General features: G+C 50.0%; 1 protein-coding gene across 1 annotated transcript in view; it reads right to left on the reverse strand.

The window, feature by feature from the left end:
* CALCOCO1 (calcium binding and coiled-coil domain 1) overlaps positions 1-20,788 on the reverse strand; it is a 33,969-nt gene extending 13,181 nt beyond the window's left edge. Inside the window, exon 1 of the mRNA XM_008576251.1 lies at positions 20,600-20,788. Within this exon, the coding sequence (XP_008574473.1) occupies positions 20,600-20,788 (189 nt within the window). The remainder of the gene's footprint in view (positions 1-20,599) is intronic.
* Between the last annotated feature and the right edge of the window lie 3,610 nt (positions 20,789-24,398).

Genomic DNA, 24,398 nt, shown 5'->3' on the forward strand with positions numbered 1-24,398 from the left:
GGATGGGTTGGGGGGGGGGGGGGGGGGGGGGGGGGGGGGGTGGTGGGGGTGGAAGCTGTGGTGGTGGGGTGGAATGAAAAGAATGAAGTTGAAAAGAGAAGCTGACATAAGTCAGGACCTGTCACAAGTCACAAGCCTCTTATAGAGACCTGTTTGCCCAAGCCTTTTAACTGGCTTAAATTAATTAGGATAACAATGCATGTTGTTACTCCGGTTTTTATTTAGGAGAGGTGAAAGATTCATACTCCTTCCACACCCCAAGTCAGCTAAAGACTTGGGCATCCTGCATCCCTTTCCCCCTCCTCCATACTTCCAGTAAGAGGCATTTAGAATTATTTGTCTCTGTATTAAGGGATTACAGCCTAAGGACTGATTTCCTCTTCCTAGGTGCTTGCTTTAATTCTCTGCTGCACCAGGTTACGGGGCCTCTGCTTTTCCAAGTTTTTTTGGTAGTGTTTTGCTTTTATGACTGAATGAGGTGTCTACTGCCTGCCCTTGGGTGCATTTCATCTGAAGATTTCCAAGCATTTAACAATAAGTTACTGGGCTGCACAAACATTAAGGTGATGTGTCTCTCATTAGTCAGGATTTATGAGTTAGAGAACAAGCTGCTGGATGAGGAGATGGCTCAAGGTCCTGGGGTGAGTTAAGAGTGAGGCCAAGAGTGAGGTTCAAAGACCCAAGTCTCAAGTGTTCTAGGTTTTTGTCTTCCACCAGAATAAAGGCCTATAAGAAAACTCAGTCTCAAAAGGTGCTAAAAATGATAATAACTTCCTTTTTTGGGGTGCTTACAATGTGTTTAAACTGTGCTGAGAATTTTTCCATTTAATACACAGCCTAATATAGGCCCTATTATTATCCCTATTTTACATACGATGAGATTGAGGCAGTTAAGTGACTTGCCTGGGATCATCCAGCTAGTAAGTGGTAGAATAAGGATTCAAGCACAAGTAATCAGTACACCATACTCCCACACCAGAAACTCTGATATGTGATACTCTCATTGTTCTAAAGAACAGCGCTGTTAATTAATCAGAGGACAGATGTTCACAGCATTTATGTGCTCAGTGCAAGGCACAAGGTAATGTGAAACAGATTGATTCAAAAAATATGTGTGTAAGGTAATATGCTGGGTGTTCAATGCATTTTATTGAAAGAATAAAACATAGATATTTGAAGGATGAATGAGATTTGGATAGTCTCGCAATATGGGGACAGGGAAGGGTAAACTTATTCTAGGCTGAAACAAAGATACAGAAGTGGGAATAAATATTTATTGGAGCTTAGAGAGTCACATAAGAATAGCACATGAATTTCAACTTTTTTTTTTTTTCAAACTCAGATTATTGGTATTGGCTGCCTGAAATGTATTGAGAAGGACTCTGAGGAAAGAGCTTTACGTCTCTTTTCTCTTTTATAAAAGTCCTTACTCTGGTATTGCTTCATCTAACTCAGTGTCCGATACGTAATAAATGTTGAATGGAAGCTGGTCCTGGACTCTTGGAATGCTGTGAGGAGCTACCACTAGTTTAGTGCCTACTATGCAAGAAGTGCTTGTTCACCTATTGAATCATCACAATAACTATGCAAAGTGCTATCCAAATTTTAGAGATGAAGAAACAGAGACTTTAAGAGTAACTTGCCCAAGGTCTCTCAGAACAACCTTGTTCTGAAACCTATACTTTTTCCAATATAACAAGATGCTGTCTTAGAAAATAATGATGGCTAGTATTTACTGAGTGTCTGCCATGTGCCAGGCACTCTTCTGGGTGCTTTACAAACACACAGAAGCAGCTCTGTCAGATATTGTAGGCTGTTACTGATGTTTCCAAACTGTGGACTCTGTGAGAAGTAGGACAAAATTAACATAATTTTAGGGCAAATTTTTATCATTTTGGATTTTTCTTTAAGGCACCTGGCCCATCTTCTTTTGTCTTCTTAGTACTTTGGCTCCGTTTACCTCAAGCTGGGTGAAAGGGTGGTTTAGAGTTCTCAATAAAACTCAGATCTGCAGCTCCTCTTTCACTCTGTTGACCTACAGACCCACTCTAATATCAAAGTATTCAGATCATCTTGGTCCTTTCTTATTAAAAGGGAGCAAGATGCAGTTCTGATAACTCACCCATCCATTCATTCACATTCATTAATTCATTCATATTTATTTATTAAACAGGTTTTTAATAAGCTTTATGGGTCAGCTGCTGGAATAGTAGCTAGTGACATTTGTAGCTTTCTAGTTTCAAAGACCTTTTACATTCTTGTACTCGTTTGATCCTCGCAACCAATACTGTGAAGTGGGTCATATTATTATTATGTAATTTTTATCATGAAGAAATCAAAGCTCAGAAATATTAAATACCTTGACCAAAGTCACATAGTCAGTATGAGATTTAAATTAAAAATTTCTGACTCCCAAGTGCTCTCCTGTGCCCTCTACATCTATCATAGTGCCTCAAGCCTGGTTTCTTGCCATTTTGGCCTCATTACCTTGATTCGTAGATTAGGGCAGGCATAACGGCTGCAACAGACAACCCCCAGATCTCTGTTTTAACATGATAAAGATTTATGTATCACATAAGTCTAATGTGGATATCTGTGGAAAGGTGACTCAATAATCCATATCTGTTAATGCTGTGGACCTGTCATTTTAAATATGTGGCTTCAGGTTGCCCAGGTGTCATCCTACTGGCAGATGGGGAAGAGTGAGCATGTAGAGAAGGCACAGCCACTCTTAACTTCACAGCTTGAAAGTAATACATCACTTCTACTTATTTTCCACTGGTGAGATCCAGTTATCTGGTCTCACCCTGTTGCAAAGGGACTGGAGATAGAATTTAGCCATGTGCCCATTCCACTCTCTATCAACATGGGTTGAGTCAACATTCTAGAATTAGTAGAGTTGTCCTGGGAAAAGAGACACCTCTGAAGAGAAGAACTTTAAGTGATTCTAATCTGGCCTCATGCTCATACCTCTATTTGTTTCTCATTCATTCCACTGGGATTTACAGAGCACCAACTCTGTGAACCACACACAGGCAAAGATCCCCTGCTGAAGAACAGATTGAAGCCCGGCCCACCAAAATGTTGGTGGGGCATCGGGACACAGGCTGATTGGTTGTGGAAGTGGTCTTTTCCCCTCAAGATAGTGTTATTCATATAGTTTTTCTTTATTTTTATATTCTATCTAAGAAAAGTTTGAAAATTTTTACCCCGTCACAAAATAAATAGCTGTGTTGTGGTCTTGTAAGTAGCTGATTTCATGTACTTTGCAGTTCTGTTTCCTTTCTGGCAGTTTCAAAATACCTCTCTCTGGGCAACTGTGTGGCTGGGCATGTTCCCTATGTTTCCTTGGCCTCCCCATTGCTGCGGGGATGGAGGGGGTTAACTCTAGAGGCTGGGAATGCAATAAGGAGGCAGCTCATTCATCTTGCTGAGAACCGAATCATCTGCTAGAGAGAATGGAGCAAAGTGCATAGATTCAAAAGATATTTAGAAGGTGGCATGGGCAGGGTGTGGGGGATGAAGGGGAAGGAAGCAGGACATTTTGATGCCTGTAGACATGTGACCCTAAAATAAGTTAAACTTTTAGCTTTTTTTTTTTTTAAATAATCAATTAAGTCATTTAATACACGCAACAGCCTCCTTTGTCCCATTCCAACCTCAGGAGAAGAGTCATGGCTGATTCCAGGTTCTTGGCTTAGGCACCTGAGTGGATGGTAGTTTCTCCCTGAGATGGGGGCCTTGGCAGAAGGAGTAGACTTGGGGGTGGGCCTAGGTGGATTTGTCATGGGGGAGGTTGTACTTCTACTTCCAGACAAAAAGGGTTTGAAGTATCACCAAGCCTTCAGAAAGCCATTCCTTGTACTTCAAAAAGTTTGTGGAAAGATAGAATGAAAAGAATACAAATGTTTCTATCAACTTTTTGAAGTAACCTTGCACTGTGGCGCTCAACATCTCTGGCCATCTTTCCCTAGTTCTAAACTTGCTCTTAAAGGAGAAGATGCAGGATGGTTTAGAAACTCAGGTGATGGGAGAAACGGGAGCCAATTACAGGTAAAGATTGTGTGTGTGTGTGTGTATGTATTAGTACCGTGAGGAGCAGGGTTGGATTTGCAAAGACAGTAGATATCCATCTGCATTGTACATAACATTTGCACATTAATTAGCTCACATAAAAATGCATGGAGACCCCCCTCCCACCCCCCCAAGTCTCAGCCCCTCTCCTAATAGAGGAATCATCCTTATGCTTTCTCCTGGTTGCATCTCCACAATCCCTAACTCCTATTGTGTAAGATTGGGCTGGTCATACCTGAAAGGAAAATAACTGGTTGGCCTCCCTCTTGTCAGTTCATGGTGACTTCCTTTTGTGCCTGGGTCAGAGTAGTGGGAGAGGGAGCAGCTGTAGAGGAACCAGAGATTGGCTTAATCTGGACTCAGGGGGTGTCCTTGTCTGTATCTATCTGGGTCCCTCTTTCTGTCTTTTTCCACTCACAGATTGTGTGGCATTTTGGAGGGTGGAGTGCCTGGGCATCTAGCCCACCACTTCCCTCTTCAATCTGGCCCTGGGCACAAGCCACATGGTGCTGGCCATCAGCCTGGCCGCTTGCCCATCTATTACAGCCTCAGCTGCCAGGCTGGCACAGGTACCAAAAGATCTAGCCTCTACCCTCCCTCAATTCTGTTCCTAGGGCTGAAGTGGCAAAGAGTCAGATGGGGAGAGCACACTCTGGGGTGGGGAATCATGGCCAACATCCCTTGATGGTGGAAGGGGGTGTCTGTGCCTTGAGGAGTACTACTGAGGCCCTGGGCTACAATCCATGGAGAAAGACCAGCTGCTTAGCGTGTGTATGGGGCAGGGGAGTGTTGGGAGGAGGTAGAAGCGGTTGCTATGGTGTGAAGGAAGAGTCCTCACTAGGTCCTAGGAGATGTTTTTTCTCTCCCCTCCGTGTCCGTGCAGAGCATGCAGACTTGCTCATGCTTCATACTTGTGGGCATATCCCCAGGTGGGATTGTGGGCAGGGATTTCAGTACTGTGGGGAGCTGTGCCCAGGCAGCACCAAGGTGGACCTAGAGTAAATACTGCATCTGAGGACATATGAATCTGTCCCATGTAGGAGTGGCATCTGTGAGACTGCTATTAGGGTACAGGAGAAGTACATGCATGGGCTGAGGCATGGGACCTTTTGGTCCCCCAGTATGTACCAACTGTATCTGCTCTATGGCACACGAGTACCATATACACGGACCGACCTGCTTGTGGAAAACATGTACCCTGATTTCTGATGGCAATGGCCCGGGCCTGGGTGTAGACTGGATCTATGCATGGGTAGTGAAGGATGGGGGTGAGCGCCCAGTCTTAGTGAATGGTGTGTCTGTGGGTAGTGCTGGTCATGCTTTGCCTCTACATCCATGTGAATTGTGTGTTCAAATATGTGAATCCCCTGGAGAGATGTTGGGTAGTGAGGGGGTGCGAAGCCTGAAAAAGATGGAGAATTTATGAGCTACTTTTGTGGGGAGACAGTCGTAATGAAGAAAATTCAATTTTCTGCAGCTCGGAGAGTCAATATGTTAAATCTCGGAGAAGCTGTGGAGTGACAGCGGAATGGCAAAGTCAATGGGACGTGTGTGGGAGGGAAGCTGTCTATCTGTGTCTGCCACCTCCTCTCTGTACCCTTGAACTGCAGCTGGGGGACAGGATGGCACCAGATACCTGAGTTCCTGGAATGCCCCTCTCTCCCTTCCTCTCCTGCCACAGTGGCCTTCTCATGCCTCCTTCTTGCAGGGAGAAAGGCTGCCCTTTCTCAGGTGCAATTCTACCCTAGCATCGCCACACCAGGAAATCCTCGTTTTAGTCTAACCAGCAGTCCCTCTTGCTGCAGTCACTAACTTCATAGGGGCTTTTAATGGCCCAAAGTGATTAGTAGAAAAATTTGCTTCTCTTTCTAACTTTTCATTCCCACTCTCCCCTCAGCTCCTTTGTGGAGCTGTTTTCCAGTAAGTTTCAATTTCCCCCCAACCAGTCTTCACCACCTCTCTTCCAGCCTCCTGTTTTCAGAGGCAGGAGTGTAAGGAGAGGTGGGGGGATGGAAGCTGGGATTCCTCTGAGCCACAGTGTCACCAGGAGCCGTGATTAGCCGAGCTGCTGGCTGTGTAATTGGTGTGTGCCCGCGTCCCGGGGGTCTGGTATGTTAACAGCGGGTCCCTGTGGTGAGTAATGAGATCATGCCCATGGCTGGTTGCACACGCTAATTAATTAGTGCTCCTCTGGTGTCGAGGAATGAGGAGAAGCTGGGGGAAGATCATGGTGGGGGTGTCTCAAAGCCCGAGAGGCCAGCTCTTCAGAGCCTAGAGGTCACTAAGGTCCTGTTGGAATGGGAGCATTCAGGCTAGAGTGCATGATTAGGGGTCATAGACTGAAGGCCAGAGATCTGGAAGCTCAAGCTGAAGAGAGGGTTTGGGTACAGCCTCTTGGTTTGGGTGTCCTGGGCTGAGCTGGGTAGAGGCAGATGGAGCGGAGGACACCCTCCAAGCTTAGGGAGGTCTCCAGGCTCTGGGCCTATCTTACAGCATTGCTTTCTCCAAGTGGCTTAGAGAGGAAGGGAGTGGAATGGGGAGGAGGCGTTTCAAACCGTTACAACCTCATTCCTGTTCCGTCTCCCCTTCGTCACCTTACTAAGCCCAGCTTCTCAATCAGCCATTTTCACACTTATTACACACTCACTGTATGTACAGAGCTCCAAAGGGCTTTTGGACTCCTCTCACCTTAGTAATCACTGCTTTCCCCTTGCAGCCCCTGAAAATACCCAGACTCCTCAGCCCTTGGTTAACGTTGGAGTCCAGAAGCCTCTTCTGAAACCTGGGATCTGGAACCCAGATATTTGGGAGAAATACCATGGAATACCTGAAGAAGTAGGGGGAGGGGAGAAGATTAGGAGACGGTCTTCACAATCTCCCAGGACAGTATGATCACTTACAGCAGCAAGAAAGATTAAGACGAGAGGAGAGGAAGAACTTCCAGTGAGCAGAAGGGCTCTTATTTTCTGAGGCAGAAATCCTATGCCTGATGTCGGCAGGGATCGGGACGAAAAGGGACCCCTAAAAGGAGATCCTCTCCCTTTGAGCGTTGGGATTCAGCAAGATGTGGGGGAGGGGGAGACGAAATAGAGAAAGGCAGAAAATAAGATAGGACTGCGGCAGGGAATCTTTGGCTTCCATGTGGAGGCGCGAGTCCCATTCCCGCACACGGTAATTGCTAAATTACCCGCCATCTGCTCCGCTCTCAGACGTAAATTACCTGCGAGGAGAAAAGACGCAGAGGCGGCGCACTTTTCCTCTCCCCCAACCACGCGCAGCTGAGGGGGGGTCTTTCCTCCAGCGGGTGTGCAGGCGGGGGTGGTGGGACTATCTCATGGAGAACAGCCAGCGTTCGCCTCTGTCCTCCCCCGAGGGGCGGTGGCTTGGGGGTGACCAGGAAACCGGGCCCTCCCGAGGTCCCAGGGCGGCCAAAGCGGGCCCTTCGAACTTGGGGCGGGGGCGAGCTGTGGGCCGGGCCGGGCTCCCAAGGCCACTGGGGAGAGGCGAGGCTTGCGGGGGGGGGGGGGTTCCCTCGAGTGTGCCGCATTTTCCCCCGTTCACACTCTCCCTTCTCCTCCTCTCCCTGACACCCGCCACTTTGCTTGTGGAGAGGTGTCTCAGCTGTTACCAGCCATCCCAGTATCCGAAAAGGAAGAAGAGAGGAGGGCAGGCAGAGGGCATGAGAAGAGAGAAAAGGGGGCAAGCCTCCTTGCGTTCATTCTGCTCTGAACCTCAGCCTTCCCCCCCCTGGATTCTGAAGAGCGGGGGAGTTGTGAAAGCAGATGTAGAAGAAATGACTTGAGTTGGGGCAAAATAGTAGGGTGCAGCAGGTTGGAGAGATGGTGGTAATGGGAAGGTGAAGCCCATTGGTGGAGGGGGAAAGGAGGCAGGGTGGATAGCGTGAAAGGTTGTCAAGGGTGGGGAGATGAGCAGAGCGGCAGGCAGGCAGGAAGAGGGGGTCAGAGGGATGGGGGGGGGGCAGGTGGGGGGGTGGCGTGAGGACGGGTGCAGGAAGATGGAGCGATAGAGAAATGGGGCAGGTCGGGGAGGTGGGAGAACCAAGATGAGGCAAGGCTAGATGGAAGCTCAGAGAGGAACAGGGTGGTGAGTTGTTTGCATGGAGAGCTGGAGGAGGATCACAGTGGGAGACAGGGGAAGACAGTGAGCCATTCACAAGCACTTCAGGCCCTAGAAGGAATGTAGGGAGGAAAGGCTGTGGTAGGAAAAGCAAGGGTGTTTGTGGGTCCTTGGAGGGTCCCAAAAGGTGAGGGTGAGAGCCCCAGGGCCACTTCCCGCTCTGAGGCTGCGGCCTGACTCTGGAGGGGAGCTGAAGAGGCCACCTAGGCAGCAGGATGGGGATGCTCCTACCCCCAGTTCAAGGCACCTGCAGGGGTGTGCCCATCAGGGTGGAGGGCGGGCTGGGGCCATTCCCAGCTCTGAGCGCAGGAGCTAGTGGGGTTTCTTCGGAGCGATTGTTTAGTATTCATGGGGCGACGCAATCTCTCCCACATCTGCTTAGCACAGCAAGTCCTGTCATATAACTGTCTCCCGCACTGTCTGTCCATAAAGAATGTCTCGGAATTGGTGTAATTCAGAGAAATTAATGACGACTTTCCGCGGGACGGCTCCCTGGGGGATGATTAACACTTCATCGTCCATCTGATGCGCGGGGCCCAGCGCTCCATCGCGAACATTTGGGCCGTGGCCAGCCGCATTAAAGGTTATTACGGAAAACGCGACCTGCAAACGGGCGAGAGGCATGATGGACCAGGAGGGGCGGGGGCGTCAGATCGAGCTGGCCACGTCCGAGATCAAATTTCCCAAGGTGTGAGCTCCTAGGGGGTCTGGGGGAGACTAGGTTTCTACTTCAGCCACTGCAGACTGGGAGGGTGTTGGGGAGCAGCTCTACTCCCACCTCCACCACAAGGGCTAGGGAAGGGAACGGGTGGCTTTTCATGGGTGGGCATGTTACTGATGGAGGCTTTCCCTGTCTTTTATCCCTCACAGCATTACTGGGTAAGTTTTATTAACCTCACCTTACAGGTGAAACTGAGGCTCAGAGAAGTTGTGTAATGTGCCCACGGTAACACAGCTTATTAAGAGACAAAGGCAGAATTTGAACTGTGGTTCTTTTTTTCTTTTTCTAAACTCAGGTTCTTGACTCCTGAGCTCTTGCCCTTTCCACCACACCGCGGGGCCTTCTTACACTTTTATGTGTCTATCTCAGCTTCCTGCACAGGGGATGCAGATAGGCGCTTATAAATGTTTGTTGTATGAACAAATGAGTTATCTTTGCAGGTCTCTGGTGGCAGGGAAGGGATTATAGCAAAGAGGTGCCAGTTAGGGCCAGGAAATTCAAAATAGATTTCCTTTGGGTTTACACGTGTCCCCCTGGACATTGTAAACCTCTAGAATCTAGAAGCCTGGGCTCTTGATCCTTAGCAGAAAGGAATAGAGGCATCTGTGTGCATGTGTGTATATGTGTGTGTACAAGTGTGTTTGATGAGTGTATAAGCATGTGTAAGTTTGAATGCATGTCTGTAAATGTATGAGTTTATGAGTATGTGTCTGTGTTGCGTGTGTGAGAATGGGATGTATGAGTGTGTGTTTTGAGAGTATGTGTATCTATGAGTGTGCATCTGTGTGTGGATCTGTGTGCATGCAGATGAATGTGTGCATATGTGTATGTGCATGCATGTGGTGTCCCAGGGGAGCCTGAAGTCTTAGCTGATGATGTCTTTGATTTGCTGACATCCCTAGTAGGTTCCAGGATGTGGTATATGGGAGGCCAGAAGAGGAAGTGTGTTTCTACTTGGGATGTGGGGGATTGGGGAGCCTGAGCAGTGGATGCCTTTGCTCTACCAGTCATAGGTGAGTGGCATCAAGGTCCTGGGTCTGAGCCTGGGTGGAGATTGGGTACTGAGGCCTTCACTCAGGGCTTGGATTGGGAGTGCTCTAACTGGGGAGGGTGATGAAGAGGTGGGGCCAGGGTGGGAGGGTGCCCGACAACGGAGGATTCAGGCCTACTTTCTTCTCTCCCCTACCCCTCATTCTACAGGTTTTGGGAATTAGCTTCTATCCAGACTGCAATTCCTAACTCTACGCTCACCCCATTCTGCCTTACAGCGGTAGAATCCCCAGAAATCCTAGTGTGAAACCTTCTGACTCTGGGAGGATCACAACCACAGTGAAAACTTCTCTCTCTCATTAGCACTACCCAGAGGTTCAAAACAATTTCCTCATGGAGGCCTCTGGTAAGGCGCTGTGTGTGTGTGTGTGTGTGTGTGTGTGTGTGTGTGTGTGTATTTAATTTTAGCAGCTGCCTGGTACAGGGATCTGAAATCTTGACCTTGATGTTATAATACTGTGTTCTAACAAACTGAGCTAACCAGCCAGCTCCAGGCCATGCGTATATTCTTACTGAATTTCATTCAAGCTGGGGCTTTCAAGCCACTTGTGCTGGGAAGTTCTTCCTTCAGTCTAACCTCAAATTCTTGTTATACTTGATGCCCAACCAACCCAGGCTAAGTTTGTGAAATCGGAACCTTGCACTCCCTACCCCCAGCATGGTTCTTCTGGATGGGGGAGTGGGTCTGGAGTATAGCCTGTGGATCACAGATGGGTCAAACCATTCTTTAGGAGAGTAGTCATCAAAAAGACAGTTTCAGGAGTTCAGAGACCATCAGGTCCAACCCTCTTACTTTACAGACAGGAGACAGAGTCCTCAGAGGTGGGAAGACTCACCCAGTGTCCCCTTATACTTGGTGGCTGCCCCTGAAAAACCCAGGCCCCTGACTCCTCATCTAGGAATCCTTCTTGTGCCCCCTTTGGAGGACCCTAGATTCTGTTCCTATTTATTCTCTTGGCTTTATGGGAATGGGAGAGAGAGAGGAATACTTCAGCTAGGCTGGGGTGCTGTCCCCCCTTTCTCTTACCAAAGCCTGCAATGAGTCCTTCCCAGCTGGGCCTTGAGGCCTTTCACCCACCATGCCTATTCCTTCAACTCCCCATTCTCCCTCTGAAGTGCCCCTCGTCTCTTAGCACCATCTGGGCAACCATCCCAATGTTTAGTCATCCCTCCCCCTCTCCTATCCTCATATAGTCTATCCCAGCCTGAGCCATCTTTTCTCCTGCTCTTCCTCCAGACACGTCTCTCAGCCTTTGCAATACAGTTGTGCCTTAGTATCTGTGGGGGATTGGTTCCAGGACCTCTTGTGGATAGCAAAATTCATGCATGCTCAAATCACTGATATAAAATGACATAGTATTTGCATATAACCTATATACATCCTCTTGTATATGTCAAATCACTTCTAGGTTACTTATAATACCTCATACAATGTAAATACTGTGTAAATACTTGTTATATTTTGTGGTTTAGGGAATAATGACAAAAAAAGTCTGTACATGTTCAATACAGATGCAATATTTTCCCCTGAATATTTCAAATTCTCGGTTGACTCCAGGGATGGAGAACCCATGGATATGGAGGGCCAACTCTATTGCCCCTGACTCTCCTCCTCTGGGAAGCCCTTCTTGACCAATCCTTCTGGTTCTGGATCCCAAACTTTCTCTTTCTAAACCAGTGCCAAGGTGCCTGCAGGCCTCTGCTTGTTCTTCTCTTTCCTAACTGTGTGCCTTGTCCCTGTCCCCCTCCACCCTTTGGACTACTGGCACCTCCCCATGAGCAGGGCCTTTTATCCTCCCTCTGGTTCCTCTTCCCTCTCTCCCAGTACCCCTATCTGCGCACCAGGTCGATCAGGATTGCAGTGGAGAATTGGCCGAACCCTTCCCCTTTTTCTGTTTTCTGGGAATGGTGGGGATAATGGTGTCCAACTGGGTCCCATACTGAGGAAGGAGGTGGTGGTGCAGACCCTTTCCCGGGGGTTTTTTTTGGCTTAGAACCCTCCCTCTCCCCCAGCTCCTGGGGCGCCTCCTGCTCTGGTTGCCTCTGGCCCAGTTAACAGCCTCTTGTGGTCCACCCTCTAGACTGCTGCACTGGAACCCCTGGGATACTGGGCCTGGTGTGCAGAGTGGCAGGCAGCCCCATTATGATTTCTCGATTTGGGTGGCACACCACACCTGACCACCTGCTTCCCCATTGGAGTGCTTCATGCTGCTTTTCTCTCGGGCTTCCCTTCCACCCTCCCTTCCCTTCTCTCACCCAATCCTCACTCAGCCCATTTATCCCCAAAACCCGAAAGAAAGCTCCACCTTTCATGAGACCCCTGGGGTTGGTATCCCCAATATGGGGAGGGAGGCCAGGTGGGTGGAGATCTGGGTGGAGGCAAGGGTCCTGGCTCTGCAAGGCCCCATATCTGGCTCTGTACCAATCGATGCACTGGCCGCCACCTTGTGGCAGATACTGAGAACTGCAGGGTTGGGCTCCTAGTGCAGAGAATGGGACCTCCTGGAAAGGGAGAGAGGGATGAGGCAGGGGTGTGTATTATGAGGGTAGCCGGCCTCAGACTTCCTAACTGACGTTGGAGGTTTCCTCAGTGAGCCTCCGAATTCCTAACTGACAGGGGAGTAGAAACCAGGGAGGAAAGCCAAGTAGCAAGGACACTTAGATGGAGAGAGATAAGTCTCAAACCTACTGATTTAATCCTCCCTCCCTTAAAAGAAAAAAAAAAAAAAAAAAAAAAAAAGGAGGGACTGGCTAGTTAGCTTAGGTGGTTAGACTGCAGCCTTAGAATACCAAGCTCATGGGTTTGGATCCCCACACTGGCCAGTCACCAAACAAACAACAAAACCCTAAAATGGAATCCGTCTGACACTGAAGCAGAAAGAGTTGAGGTCTGATCTGTAGAATATTCCAATAAGTCCCACAGTGTATTTGGATGTTACTGCTTCTGACAGCTGCACAGCTTTTTCTTTTTTTCTTTTTTTCCTTTTTGTGTTTTTTCCTGACCGGTAACGGGATCGCAACCCTCGGTGTCGCGCCCGGTTGTCGCGCCCGGTTACCGCGACCGGCAACGGGATCGCAACCCTCGGTGTCACGCCCGCACCGCGCTCAACCAGTGATCTGACCGGTCTCTATATGGGATCCGAACCCTTGGCGGGAGCGCCACCGCACTCCCAAGCGCCACACTCAACCGAGTGCGCCACCGGGCCGGCCCAGCTGCACAGCTTTTTCAAAACTGCTCCCACCCTCCCTCAGTGAGTTCTCCCACCTTCTTCAGGCTCCTCAATGTCATCATGCTCAGTTCATTGGTCCTGTTCAGAAAATCCCGGGTTCCTCAGCCTTCCTACCCCAGCCTGGGTTGTGCCTATACTGATCTGGGAAGTCCCTTCTTTGGTATAACTCCAATCCTTCCTGTAGCACAGGAAATGGAGAGAACCAACATATACCTAGCAGAGCTGCAGATGAGAAGATGGCATCCTAAGAAAGTGGGAAAGTGGCCAGAGAAAGGTTCTGAGGGAGGGCAGTTCTGCTTAAGTTTCTCCTCCCATCTTCTTCTCCCCTGTCCTCTTGCATCCTTGAAGATGAAGGGGATGGGACAGAATGATCCACTTCACTGGAGAATTCTCTCCACTTGGGCTTCAGGATTCACAGGTGCTGGGGAAAGGAAATCTCTGAGTTCCAATCGTGGGCCTTGTTATTCTCATCTGTAGAGTGGGTACTGTGGGGAGAGAAGATGGGAGCATTTGTCCCTATCAGCCTGAGTCCTTCTGGTTTCACTTAGAGTCCCTTTGAAGCCTTTTTCTTTTCTTCCACCTAAATCCCAGGTCCTCAGAAGCTCTCACAAAGATTCTTGAACTTTCTATATTACACACTCATCCCCTTTCCCACCTTGGTCCTTCCCTCGTGAGCTAAAAGAGTCACCGAATCCTCCCTGTCATCTGCCCTCTGCTTCCCCTGGCACTTCTTAGAGTCCCTGGCCAGCAGCCCTGGCTTTGCAGGCCCTGGCGCCCTCCCTCTGAGGTGCCATTCCTCCCCCGCCTCATTGGCTGCTACTGACCTTACTGAGTTAAATTAAAAAGCAATGTTCTGTGTGCAGCTCCAGCCCTGTGGAGCTTGACTCTGGGAAGAGGAAGACAATTACCAGCCCCTCCATCTCCCTCTCGTCTGGCTGCCTTATAATTTTTTCCCCCGCTGCCTGGTATGCAACATTTATGTTTTTAATAACACCAGAATGGTTTTGACCTTGGGAATTCATAGCAGAATCGGCACCGTGAGAGGCCCTGACGTGATTGGCATTTGTCTCAGTCCTTTTCAGGGAGGAGGCTCTGGTGCCTTCTGGAACCTGGGGCAGGTGTGTGGGGGCTGCACCCCAGGGGTCTAGGGAGAAATCTCAGAAACCAGAGGGGATAAGGACATGGGGAGGGGGAAAGAAAGAGTGAGATTTTTGTCTTTTTAGGTTTTCCCTAGAGGTTGAAAGTTAGCACAAGGTGTCTGAGAAGGTGGAAGGTTTTCTTCCTCTTGTCTTCTAAGGAAGAGCCCTGGATGGGGGATGGCATGAAGTACGTGTGTGTGTGAAGCTATGAGGAAAGGTGGTGTGTGGCACACGCATGTATGCACACAGCCCATCAGTCCATGAGCTCGCACACCTGCTCCCCCCCAACTGGTTCCATTTCTTCTCAGTTACTCTCACCTTCTCTCTAGCTCTTTAGCTCCAAGGAGAATGGAAGAGGTAAGGATCAGCCAGAGGACTAGGTTGAACTTCCCAGCTGAGGATAAAGGGAGCAGCGACAGAGTCTTCCCCTGGCTTGTAGACATGTTTCCTTCCCAGTTCCTCCTACATTTCCTCCTCTCTCTTTTCTCAGCTTTTTTCTTTTCTCTTGGCTAAGCTTTTGAGGTTAGAGGAAGGCCAGTAGCAGCAAGAAAAATCAGGAGGATTAGATAGGTCAGTGGAGGGAGGGGAGATGCAAGGAGTGGTGAAGGGACTATGAGAGACGATCCCTGGGAAGAGAGAGCTGGGGACCCTGTGCAGCCCCTCTCCTCCATCTGTAAAGGGCTGTGGTAGGAAGGACAAAGGTTAGAACTGGGAAAGAGCTTCTCTGTGTGCTTCAAGAAGCTTCTGGAAATACAGCAAAAACCGCAAACTATAAAGGAAGAGAAGCTCCTCTTACAGTTCAGGAAGTAGGAAGAGAGGGGCAGGGGTGTGCGTGTGCCTAAGGATGAGGAGGTACACAGCAAGGTGCTTACAGTGTGCATCTCTGTGCTCTGGGTTAAGTCCTGCATGCTCCAGTTATATGTGTAAACATGGGGAAGAATCTAGCTTTGGCATCGGAATTTTAAACCAAGGGTTGTGAGCTGGCTTCCCACTGGGACTGTAGAGTATGGTTTTATTTCAGGAGCAGCAGCTGGCACACTGGGAAGACCCCTGCACTGAGAATCAAGAAAACTTGGGTTCTTGTTCTGGCTCCAGTTGTCAGTTGGGACCCTACGGAGCGTCACCTCTTTGAGCTTGGGTATTATTTGCTGTACGATGAAAGAAAAGCTACAGGGTCCTTCTATGCCAGTAGCTCGAGTGCTGGGAGACCAGAAAACAAAAGGTGGTCTGGGGTGGGTGATAGCATTTCAGGGATAGAGACCTGAGAAATGATGCCAGTGGAGAGGGTTGCAAGGATTTCCTGAATTCGAAATTCAGGTTCTCGCTCAAGCTAAAGACTCCCCCAGCTTGGGTAGCCCACCTGGCCTTACTCAATCCCAGACAGCATCCAGGGCCTCTGTTTGGCTCTGCAGGGAGCGCTGTTCTCTGCCGCCCTCCTGTGGCTGCTGAGCCCTTCGCAGGTCACTGCTGCGAAGATTCTGCTCAAGTCCTCAGAGTTGCGTCTCTCGCCCCCTGGTGGAAATTGCGTATATTACCCGAATCGATTTTGAGTTTACAACCGCTTGTTTTCCCAGTCGTTTCCCTAGTTCCTGGAGGGATTCACGACTTCCTTAAAGCTGGAAAGGTCTTCCTGAGATTTAACCCTTTATATATTTGCCTGAAATTTTAAGTTCTGGTTTTGGGAAATGGGCGATGGAGACAAGTGGCTGAGATTGAACGGAAAGGGCAATTTCTCTTCTTTCTTGGGTTCCATCTGCAACCCTAGATTCCTAGGGTCGCCGAGAATTTTCAAAGAAATCAGGATTTGGTGACATTCTGGAGAAAATGGGTCTGGAGCAGACCAGGCATTGTGCGTGTGGGCACCTGAGCCCAGTCTGTCACATCAACAGGGAGATGGATTGGCAGGAGACAGGAGGCAGGAGACAGGGATGATGGAGGGAGATGGCATATTTGACAGATGCTGACAGGGCTTGTTATTTGCTAGCTCTGGAATCTCCTCCCACCCACCAGGCTGCCCTTGGCCCTCCCTTCCTAGTACTCAATGCTCATTAGTGACTGTCTTCGGGGAGAAACCCAGTGGGCGAGGGAGGGACACCAGGTAGATGACGGAGGAGTAGTGGTTGGAATGACTGGGATGTAGAGCTGGGGTCAGATGATCACTGGGGTGCTCGGAAGGCTTGGTAGGGGAAATTGTCCAGGGAGCATTGAGTTGCTGGGGTGAGTGGGTGGGGGGAATGGGAGCCATATTTAAGGAAATTGAATTCCATTGATTTAGGCACCGATTTGGGGAGAACTGGTGAAATATGAGCCAACGATTTTATTAAGAGCTTACTACAAACAGGGAAGGTTTATAGGTGCTATGAGGGGATAAAAGTGGGGCACGCCACACATTTCCTGCTTCCCTTCTTGTATTTTAATATCTGCTGCCTCTCCTCCCTGGCCTTGTCGCTCCATGTGTCTGCCAGAGGGGTGCGAGGAGCTGCTTGGTGACTCTGGGCTGGGGAGGCTGAGACAATGCCCTCAGGCACACTTCTGTTCTTCACACATCCCCCTCCGGCAAAGCACCTCCAGTGGGTCTCCCACCTCTCCTCGTTCCTTTTCTCTTAGAATGTGCACTCCATGTAGATACTTGGGTGAGAGAGGGGGCCCTCGGGTGCCCTCCCAGAATTTCCAGTGGCTCCCAGTAGACGAACCGGGGCGGGGGGCGCGGTAAGCCATACTACCCTGAGAGGCCGGAGAGCAGTCGGGAGGGGGCCTACATTTGGTGTCGTGGAGAATGTTCGGCGAGGAGGAGAATGCTGCAGTCGGAGCCCGCGCTGCATCCCAATCAGCGCCGCGGAGGCTGCGCCGCGCAGCCGTCAATCTTCCACACAAAGGGCCGCCCGCCCCCTTCCCGCTCGAAGCCCTCTGCGCCAGCCACCCCACTCCATCCCCACAACTGCAGGGCAGTGCAAAGAGGCAGCGAAGGGGGCAGACAGACACACAGACAGGGACAGGAAGATCCACTAAATTCAAGCCAAGACCGACAGAGTGAGACCAATAGGGCAGTGATCAGAGAACCCCGGAGATGGAAAGAGATGGAGACACAGAGTGAACAGAGATGGACACTGGCAGAGTAGAAAAGGAGAGACAGATCCAGAGACAAGAGAGAGCAAAGAGAGAGGGGCATTCAGAGAGCAGTTAGAAAGACAGAAGACTGACACGAAGACAGAGACACCAGAGATAGCAGACACAGATATGGACTCAGAGACATGAGCTAGACCCAGATCTGGGGAAACCGAAAGCCATGGACCCAGAACCAAAGACACACTGACCCAGGGCCAGGGCTGAGAAGATATCGGGGGAAGTGTACACAGAAATAGAGAGAGGAAGGCAGGAAGGGAGATGATGGTTGTCAGAAGAGAGAGGAAATGGGGGAGGACAGTGAGAAGAGTCAGGGAGAGGTTGCAGAGGGTGGGATGGAGACTCTGGGTCAATGGCTCTGCTGGCCCTCTACGACCTGGGACTCAGGCGGGAGGAGAGGATCTCAAGTGTGTATGTTGTGTGTGGGTGGGCAGGAACACAGCAATTCCGAGTCCTATTCAAAATGCCAGAATCCTCTGGTGCTGAACTTTCACACTCCCTCCCTCTGCAGTGATCGCTCAGAGCAATTATGGTGGGGTATGGGGGAGAGGACAGAAAAAAGATGGAAGTTAGAGAAAGACTGAGAAGGAAAAGGAAATGGCAGAGCCCCAACAGAGATCAGAGGGAGAGAAATTAATATTGAAAAAGGGAGGAGAGAAATTGACAGGACAGTCAGGGAAAGACAGGTGGAGGAAGAACTATGATGGAGGCAAAGCATATGTGGATGAAAGACGGAGAGGGAAGGTGAGAGGGGCGTGGAGAGAGAGGTGGCTGTTGAGAGGAAGGCAGACTAAGGGGAAATGGGGAGGGGAAGCAGGCAGGGCACCTATCTCCCCAAGGTTCTCAGCTGGGTTGAAAACCCTGCAGTGAGTTGGGGAGACAGTCAATGAGTACTTTTTTTTAAAGGGTGACCTTGTCTTTTTTTTTTTTTTTAAAGGGGGCCTTTTTTTTTTTTTTTAAAGGGGGCCTTTTTTTTTTTTTTTAAAGGGGGCCTTTTTTTTTTTTTTTAAAGGGGGCCTTTTTTTTTTTTTTTAAAGGGGGCCTTTTTTTTTTTTTTTAAAGGGGGCCTTTTTTTTTTTTTTTAAAGGGTGACCTTGTCTTTTTTTTTTTTTTTTTTTTTTTTTTTTTTTTTTTAGCGCAAAGAACCTATTTCAATGCGTGCCATCTCCTTTGAAGTAGCACTTTTAGCTGCTGCTGCAGTTGCCCCGGTCATTCCTGGCAATTCCACTTTGGGGATCACCTTTAGAGCCTGCAGTACAGCTCTGAGCATCCTCACTAGAGACACATTTTTATCCTTTAGGCATGGATCTAATTTTTGAAAACAGCCAAGTGTTAGGAATCAAGTCTGGAAAATAAGGTGAGGGAGCAGCTGGGAGCAGTATTTCCAGTTAAGAACAAGGTGAATGTGGGAAGACACAGCAGAGGGTATGCCCTCCTCCAAAGCGCCTTTCAAAGGCCATTCTGAAGGAGAACCTTGCGGGTTGTGACAGAAAACCTTCTAGTGGCTGCTTGAGGCCCAATTTCATTTTTCTGTCTGTTAAAACCAGGTAGTAGTGCTCCCGGGAGCATTTGCAGCCTGGTACTGGAGGGGTGAGGCCTGGCATTTGCTGGAAATACTTGGTCACAAGTGGTCTTGCCCTTGGGGGAGCTTACCGTCCCACTCCCTGTCAACATAATGCTTACTGGTGCAAAGTTACCTCGTGATGCTCACCACAGCACAGACCAACAAGTGCAAATGACTAGGGCAAATTCAGAATCAGAACTAGTTTATCAGGGAAGGCTGCCTGGGGGAGGGGAGTGGTGAGTGAAGTCTGGAAGGAGAAACCCAACAGGTCATGGAATGGAGTTGGAGAAGAGGAAGAGTACCTTTTTCTGATGGTTCTGAGGCAGAACGAGCAAACCATAAGTGAGGCTAGGGACAGCTTTGCCAGCCTGTAATAGAGTTGGGCTTGGGAGCCAGCATGAAGGGGAAAGGCACAGGTTTTGAAGGCAGGCTGGGTCATCTGAATTTGCCAAGAGAGGAATTGGGGCCCTCTGTAGAGTGCTCCTGCATGTGTCAGGCAGAGAGCATGTGTACACAATTGTCTGGATAGGTGTGTATTCAAGTTTGCATGTCTTCTGTGTGTGTGTGTGTGTGAGTGTTTGTGTGGAGGGGTATGCACATCCAGGTGGCTTTGTGCCATTGTGGTTCTTGTGCCCCAGGCTCTTGTCTTTCCATCTGTGTGTGTGATTGGCATGTGACTATTCCTGAGCGCATTTGTTCATTTGTGTGTTTCCATGTGGTCATGTGTGAATGGTATCTCGATTGCTTTTTGTGTATTTTATTTGGCTATGTGCAGCGGAAGGCAGCGTGTGTGTGTGTGTGTGTGTGTGTGTGTATGTGAATGCTCGTTTCTGCAGGAGGAGTGGAGCGGGCGGGGGAGTCCTGGCTGCCCAAGCATCGCCGCCGTCTGTCTCTCTCCCTCCACTGGCTCCATCTGCCCTCGCTGAGGTCGTGACAAGGAGGAAAACAGCAAAAAGGCAAACTGTTATAGCCATAGAGACCAGAAATATAGTTTTCTCTTCCTGCGGGTGAAAAAGTGGCATAAACAGCCGGAGCCGACTGACAGGCAGAGTCTCTGCGCGCACAGGCGGCTCTGCGGCCGCGCTGCACGGAGCAGGTGCGCTCACGCGCATATACCCTCCCCGGCACACAGGTCTGCGCACGCACAGAACATACACGCTTGCTCCTGACCTCTCTCCCGCCGCCCCTCCTCCGAGCCCTGCGGCCCTGCCTTCCATCACCTCCAAACGCCTGCCGGGCTTTGGGGCGCTGGGGCTGGGGGCGCTAAATCGGACCTTGGAGCCAACCGCCGGATGTCAATTGCTCCTTTGGCCGTGGAAGGGTGTGTGTGCGGGGGTGTCCCGTTCTTCCCTCCTTCCCCAGCCCCGCCACCTCCTACCCCCTTCCGGCCCTCGGCTGTTTCTGAAATCGCCCGGCGGTGGCGAATTCATTAGCGGGGGGCGGATGTAAACGCAGCGCGGTGGAACGTTTTAATTAGGCCTGAACAATAAACAAGCTAAACGAGGCGCGCAGGGCTCCCTGGCGGGCCCTCAGCCTCCTCGGCGCAGCGCGGACTCATTACGGCTGCAGCCAATTTCATGCCAGCGTCAAGCACGGGCCGGGCCGGGCTGGGCTGGGGGGTGGGGGTGGAGGTCGGGGCGAGCTCGGGTTCTGCAGGGCGCGGAGCGGGGCGTCCAGGGGCGAGGACAGCACCATCCGGGGGCGGCACGGCTGGGCCGGTGCCCGCCCCACCGGGCTGCCGCTCCCCCATTTCTGCACCATCCATCTGCCTTTCTCAGTGTCCTTGAGATGAAGGTCCCTCCCCACACCGGAGCGGCCGGTTTGAGCTTCTGGCTCTCTTTTTAGGGTCTCGCTCCCCGCCTCCTCTCTCCCTGCGGCTGACTCCAGCTCCCCCTCTCTGCCTCTAACCCCCATTTCCTCTTTTTGCTGCAGTCCCCAGGTCTCTTACGAGGGTCTCCCCGCCCCCCTCTCGTTTCTAGACTTTGGCCCCGACTCGATCTTTCCGTCCTGTGCCGCCGTCATCGCCCTCGATGTTTAGCGCCGCCAGCTCTGCGGCCGGGTCCCGCCGCGTCGCTGCCCTTCGGCTCTCTGCCCACAGCACTCGGCTCCCGTCCACGTCCTCCTGCCGCTCGCCCGCGCTCTGCCCGCCGCCGCCGCAGCCTCCCGGGCCCCCTCTCCGCCCTCTGTCTCTTTCTGCCCGCCTTCTTTCTTTGGCCGTTCTATCCCTAGGTTTCTGGTGTGACCCCTGGGCTTTGCCCTGTCCCCTGCCAGTCGGGGTTCTTGTGGACCGAGACGGCGACTTTTGGTGTGGCTCGTTTCCTTCTCTTCTTTTTTCGAAGCTGCAGGCGTTGCGCGCTGGCTCTGTCTCCGCCGGGCCTGCCTTGGTTGTGAGTGGCAGCCGGGCTTGGGCTGAGTTTGAATCCCAGACCTGTTCCTCCCCATGTGGCCTCATAACCTGGGCTGCTCTCCTGGAGAATGTAGGAAGCAATTTTAGATGCGTCATCGGACCGTTGTGAGAATTAGCGCTGTGATAAAGAACGCAGCACACTTGGACCATAGTATGTCCTCAATAAATATTAGCTCTTGTTATTATTACTCCGTTCTGCTCCTTAGTCTGCAGCCTGGAGTTAAACAACAACAACAAAGTGTTTTCAGGAGAGAAGACCCAAAGTTATAGAAGACTCTATAGGCCCCAAATAATTGACTATCAGCAATTTCATATGGTCCAACTTAACAGATGCTCTAAGCTCTTGATTACAGGAAATGCTGGTGAGTGCAGATAAGAAAGGAGGATGGGGATTGGATTCAACCACAGAGCAAAGGAAACCATGTGGATTAGTAAACCAGATTGAGCAGATTACAACTCAGGGACAATGGGGCATGCCCAAAGTCCAACATGCATTGGTCCTGCCTCAGCAGCCCTGGCCACCCACTATAGACACGTGGAGTTATGGGACTGTGTCCTCTTGGAGGCCGCAGTGGGTATGGGAATCCAGCTCTCACAGACAGCAACCAGATTCTTAGAACCTCATACCCTCATTCTGCTCTCCCCTCCATGCATCTGAGACACACCCACACATCCTAGGCACTTTGAGATTTCTAAAGCAAAGCAATAGTAATACCACACTGGAGATCAATTTCCTCCACTGCTGCTCACTGTGCTGGGCACTGAGGGGAGATCTAGGAGGAGGAGCACAGGCCCTGCCCTGCAGGAGCTCCTGGGCTGATGGTAAGATGAGGCTGGTACCCAAGACCAGCCCACTGACTTTGATGTCATCAGGGATACTGGAAGTGACCAAAGGAGGGAAGATGGAGGAAAACATGGAGGAAGTCCAGGAGGCTTCCCAGAAGATAGGGAGAATGGTACTGTGTGTTGGGGAGGCAGAGGGATGGAGGAGGTAGGGTTTGGGAGCACAGGTTTGCTGGGCTGCAGCAGACAGCTTGGACTGAGAAGTATTGGAGGGCCTCTGTGATGGGGTGGCAGTTGTGGTGGAGGTATGGGATAGCAATATAAAACGTCTCACTGTTGTGGCTCTACAGTTACCCTGGGCTGGGTGAGAAGATGTTGGGAAGACAGGCTGACTTCCCTGGCCCTGACGTGACTTCCTATGGTATGAGGATGAATGAGCCTGGATTTCATGGGCTACTGAACCGTGGCTGGGTGGAGACAGATGCTCAGGCTATGAAATGTGGGGAAGAGGCCTTTGGGGGTCAGCAGACAGAAGAGGGAGAGAGACAGGGAGACAGAGGTGGGGATGGGGAGGGGGTAGTGGGAAGATGGAAGGCTTTGAGACCTCTATCCTGGCTATTCCGTTTATTCACTCCTCTCCTGGATTGAATTATGCATTTTAAAGCTGAAAAATCTTCAGTAAATTATCTGGTTTAGCCTTCTACCTTCAGAGGGTAAGGTATTACTTCACTGATGAGGCCTAGACGAGCTAACCAACTTGAGGTCTCCTGGTCAGAACATGGTGAAAAGGGCACCAGGAGGCAGGTCTTTTGCCCTTGGGGTGTAATCTCTCCTGTACAACTAGGCTCCAATCCTGGCTGCTTCCCAGGGCAGAACCTGCAGGAGTTGGCACCAGAATGGAGCAACTCGATTCCTGGCTACTTACCAGCCCTGCCACCTGATGAAAGTTACTTAACCTCTCTGTGTCTTAGTTTCATTATCTATAAAACGACAATACTAATACCTGCTCTGTGGCTTGTTATTGAGGATAAAATGAAATTCATGCAAATAACTGTGTACAGTTGTAAAGATTTATAAATCTAAATGTATTAGGCATTTTATATCATCTTCATCCTCAGCTTTGATATCTTCCTAGCTTATTCTCTCCATACCTGCTGGGGACATCAGCTTCTCTCCTCCTAAGCCCTTTGTACCCTCTCTAGCCTCTAAACCTGGCTTTTACTTCCCTCTGAGCTTGCTTCACATTTTCAATCTCTATTTCCATTCTTCTTGTCATAGTTCCCCTCAGCACTTGAAGGATCTATTTACACTGTATTAACTTATAAGCTTTATTATTTTTCGCTCTGCTGTCTTGTGTGTCTCCTTTCTTATATCCCAGAGGGCAGGGCTCTGTTTTCGCCTGCCTTTGCACTCTTTCCCTTCCTCTAGGACTGGGTTCACTGGGTGAGTCCAAAGAATGAACACTGAGAGGTGCAGAGAGACTGGGATAAACCAGGAGAGGGAGAAGACACCAAACTAGGTGTCTGCTTGTGGGGTTCCTACCTATATGTGCTGTGTAATACTTCTACAGTGTGTTTGCCATGACCTGGGGAGGGAAACAGTCATCTCTCTCCTGGAACTAAGGGTTAGAGAGGGTTATTTTCCGAATGTTTAGAGAGACTGTGTTTTGCCCTATGATGTGGGACACATCACCTGAAGGACAATGCCCCAGGAAAAGAATAGCAGTCAGGTTGGAGGACTTTCCCTTTCCTGTCTGGTGTGTGTATGTGTGCATCATGGGGAGTTTAAGTTGGTAGAGATTCTATCATGTCTCTCTTCTCATTTATTCTAGCATTTATCAACCTTAACTCTAAGGAAATCCTTTTTAAAGTCTATTCTAAATTTCTTTTGCTGGAATTAAGCCCATCTCTTAAGTGGAGGTATTAACTAAAGTCCAGAATGTGGTTCAACGTCTTTTGTAAAAGATGTATGTGGGGAAGGGGGAAGGTAAAAGGTGGAACTTGAGAAGAAATGCAATGACCCAGCTCCTGGCTTTAATTACACCTAAACCCTGAACATTCTGAACTTTATTAACGTCCTAAGTGTCCACAGGGGTGGGATGGACCAGGTGGGTTTGCTCCCCGGTTCTCTCTGCAGGGCTTCTCTGGAGGGTCCCCCCCCCCCCCCCCCC

The sequence above is a fragment of the Galeopterus variegatus genome, unplaced genomic scaffold, assembly GCF_000696425.1.
Source record: "Galeopterus variegatus unplaced genomic scaffold, G_variegatus-3.0.2 Scaffold60, whole genome shotgun sequence".
NCBI lineage: Eukaryota > Metazoa > Chordata > Mammalia > Dermoptera > Cynocephalidae > Galeopterus > Galeopterus variegatus.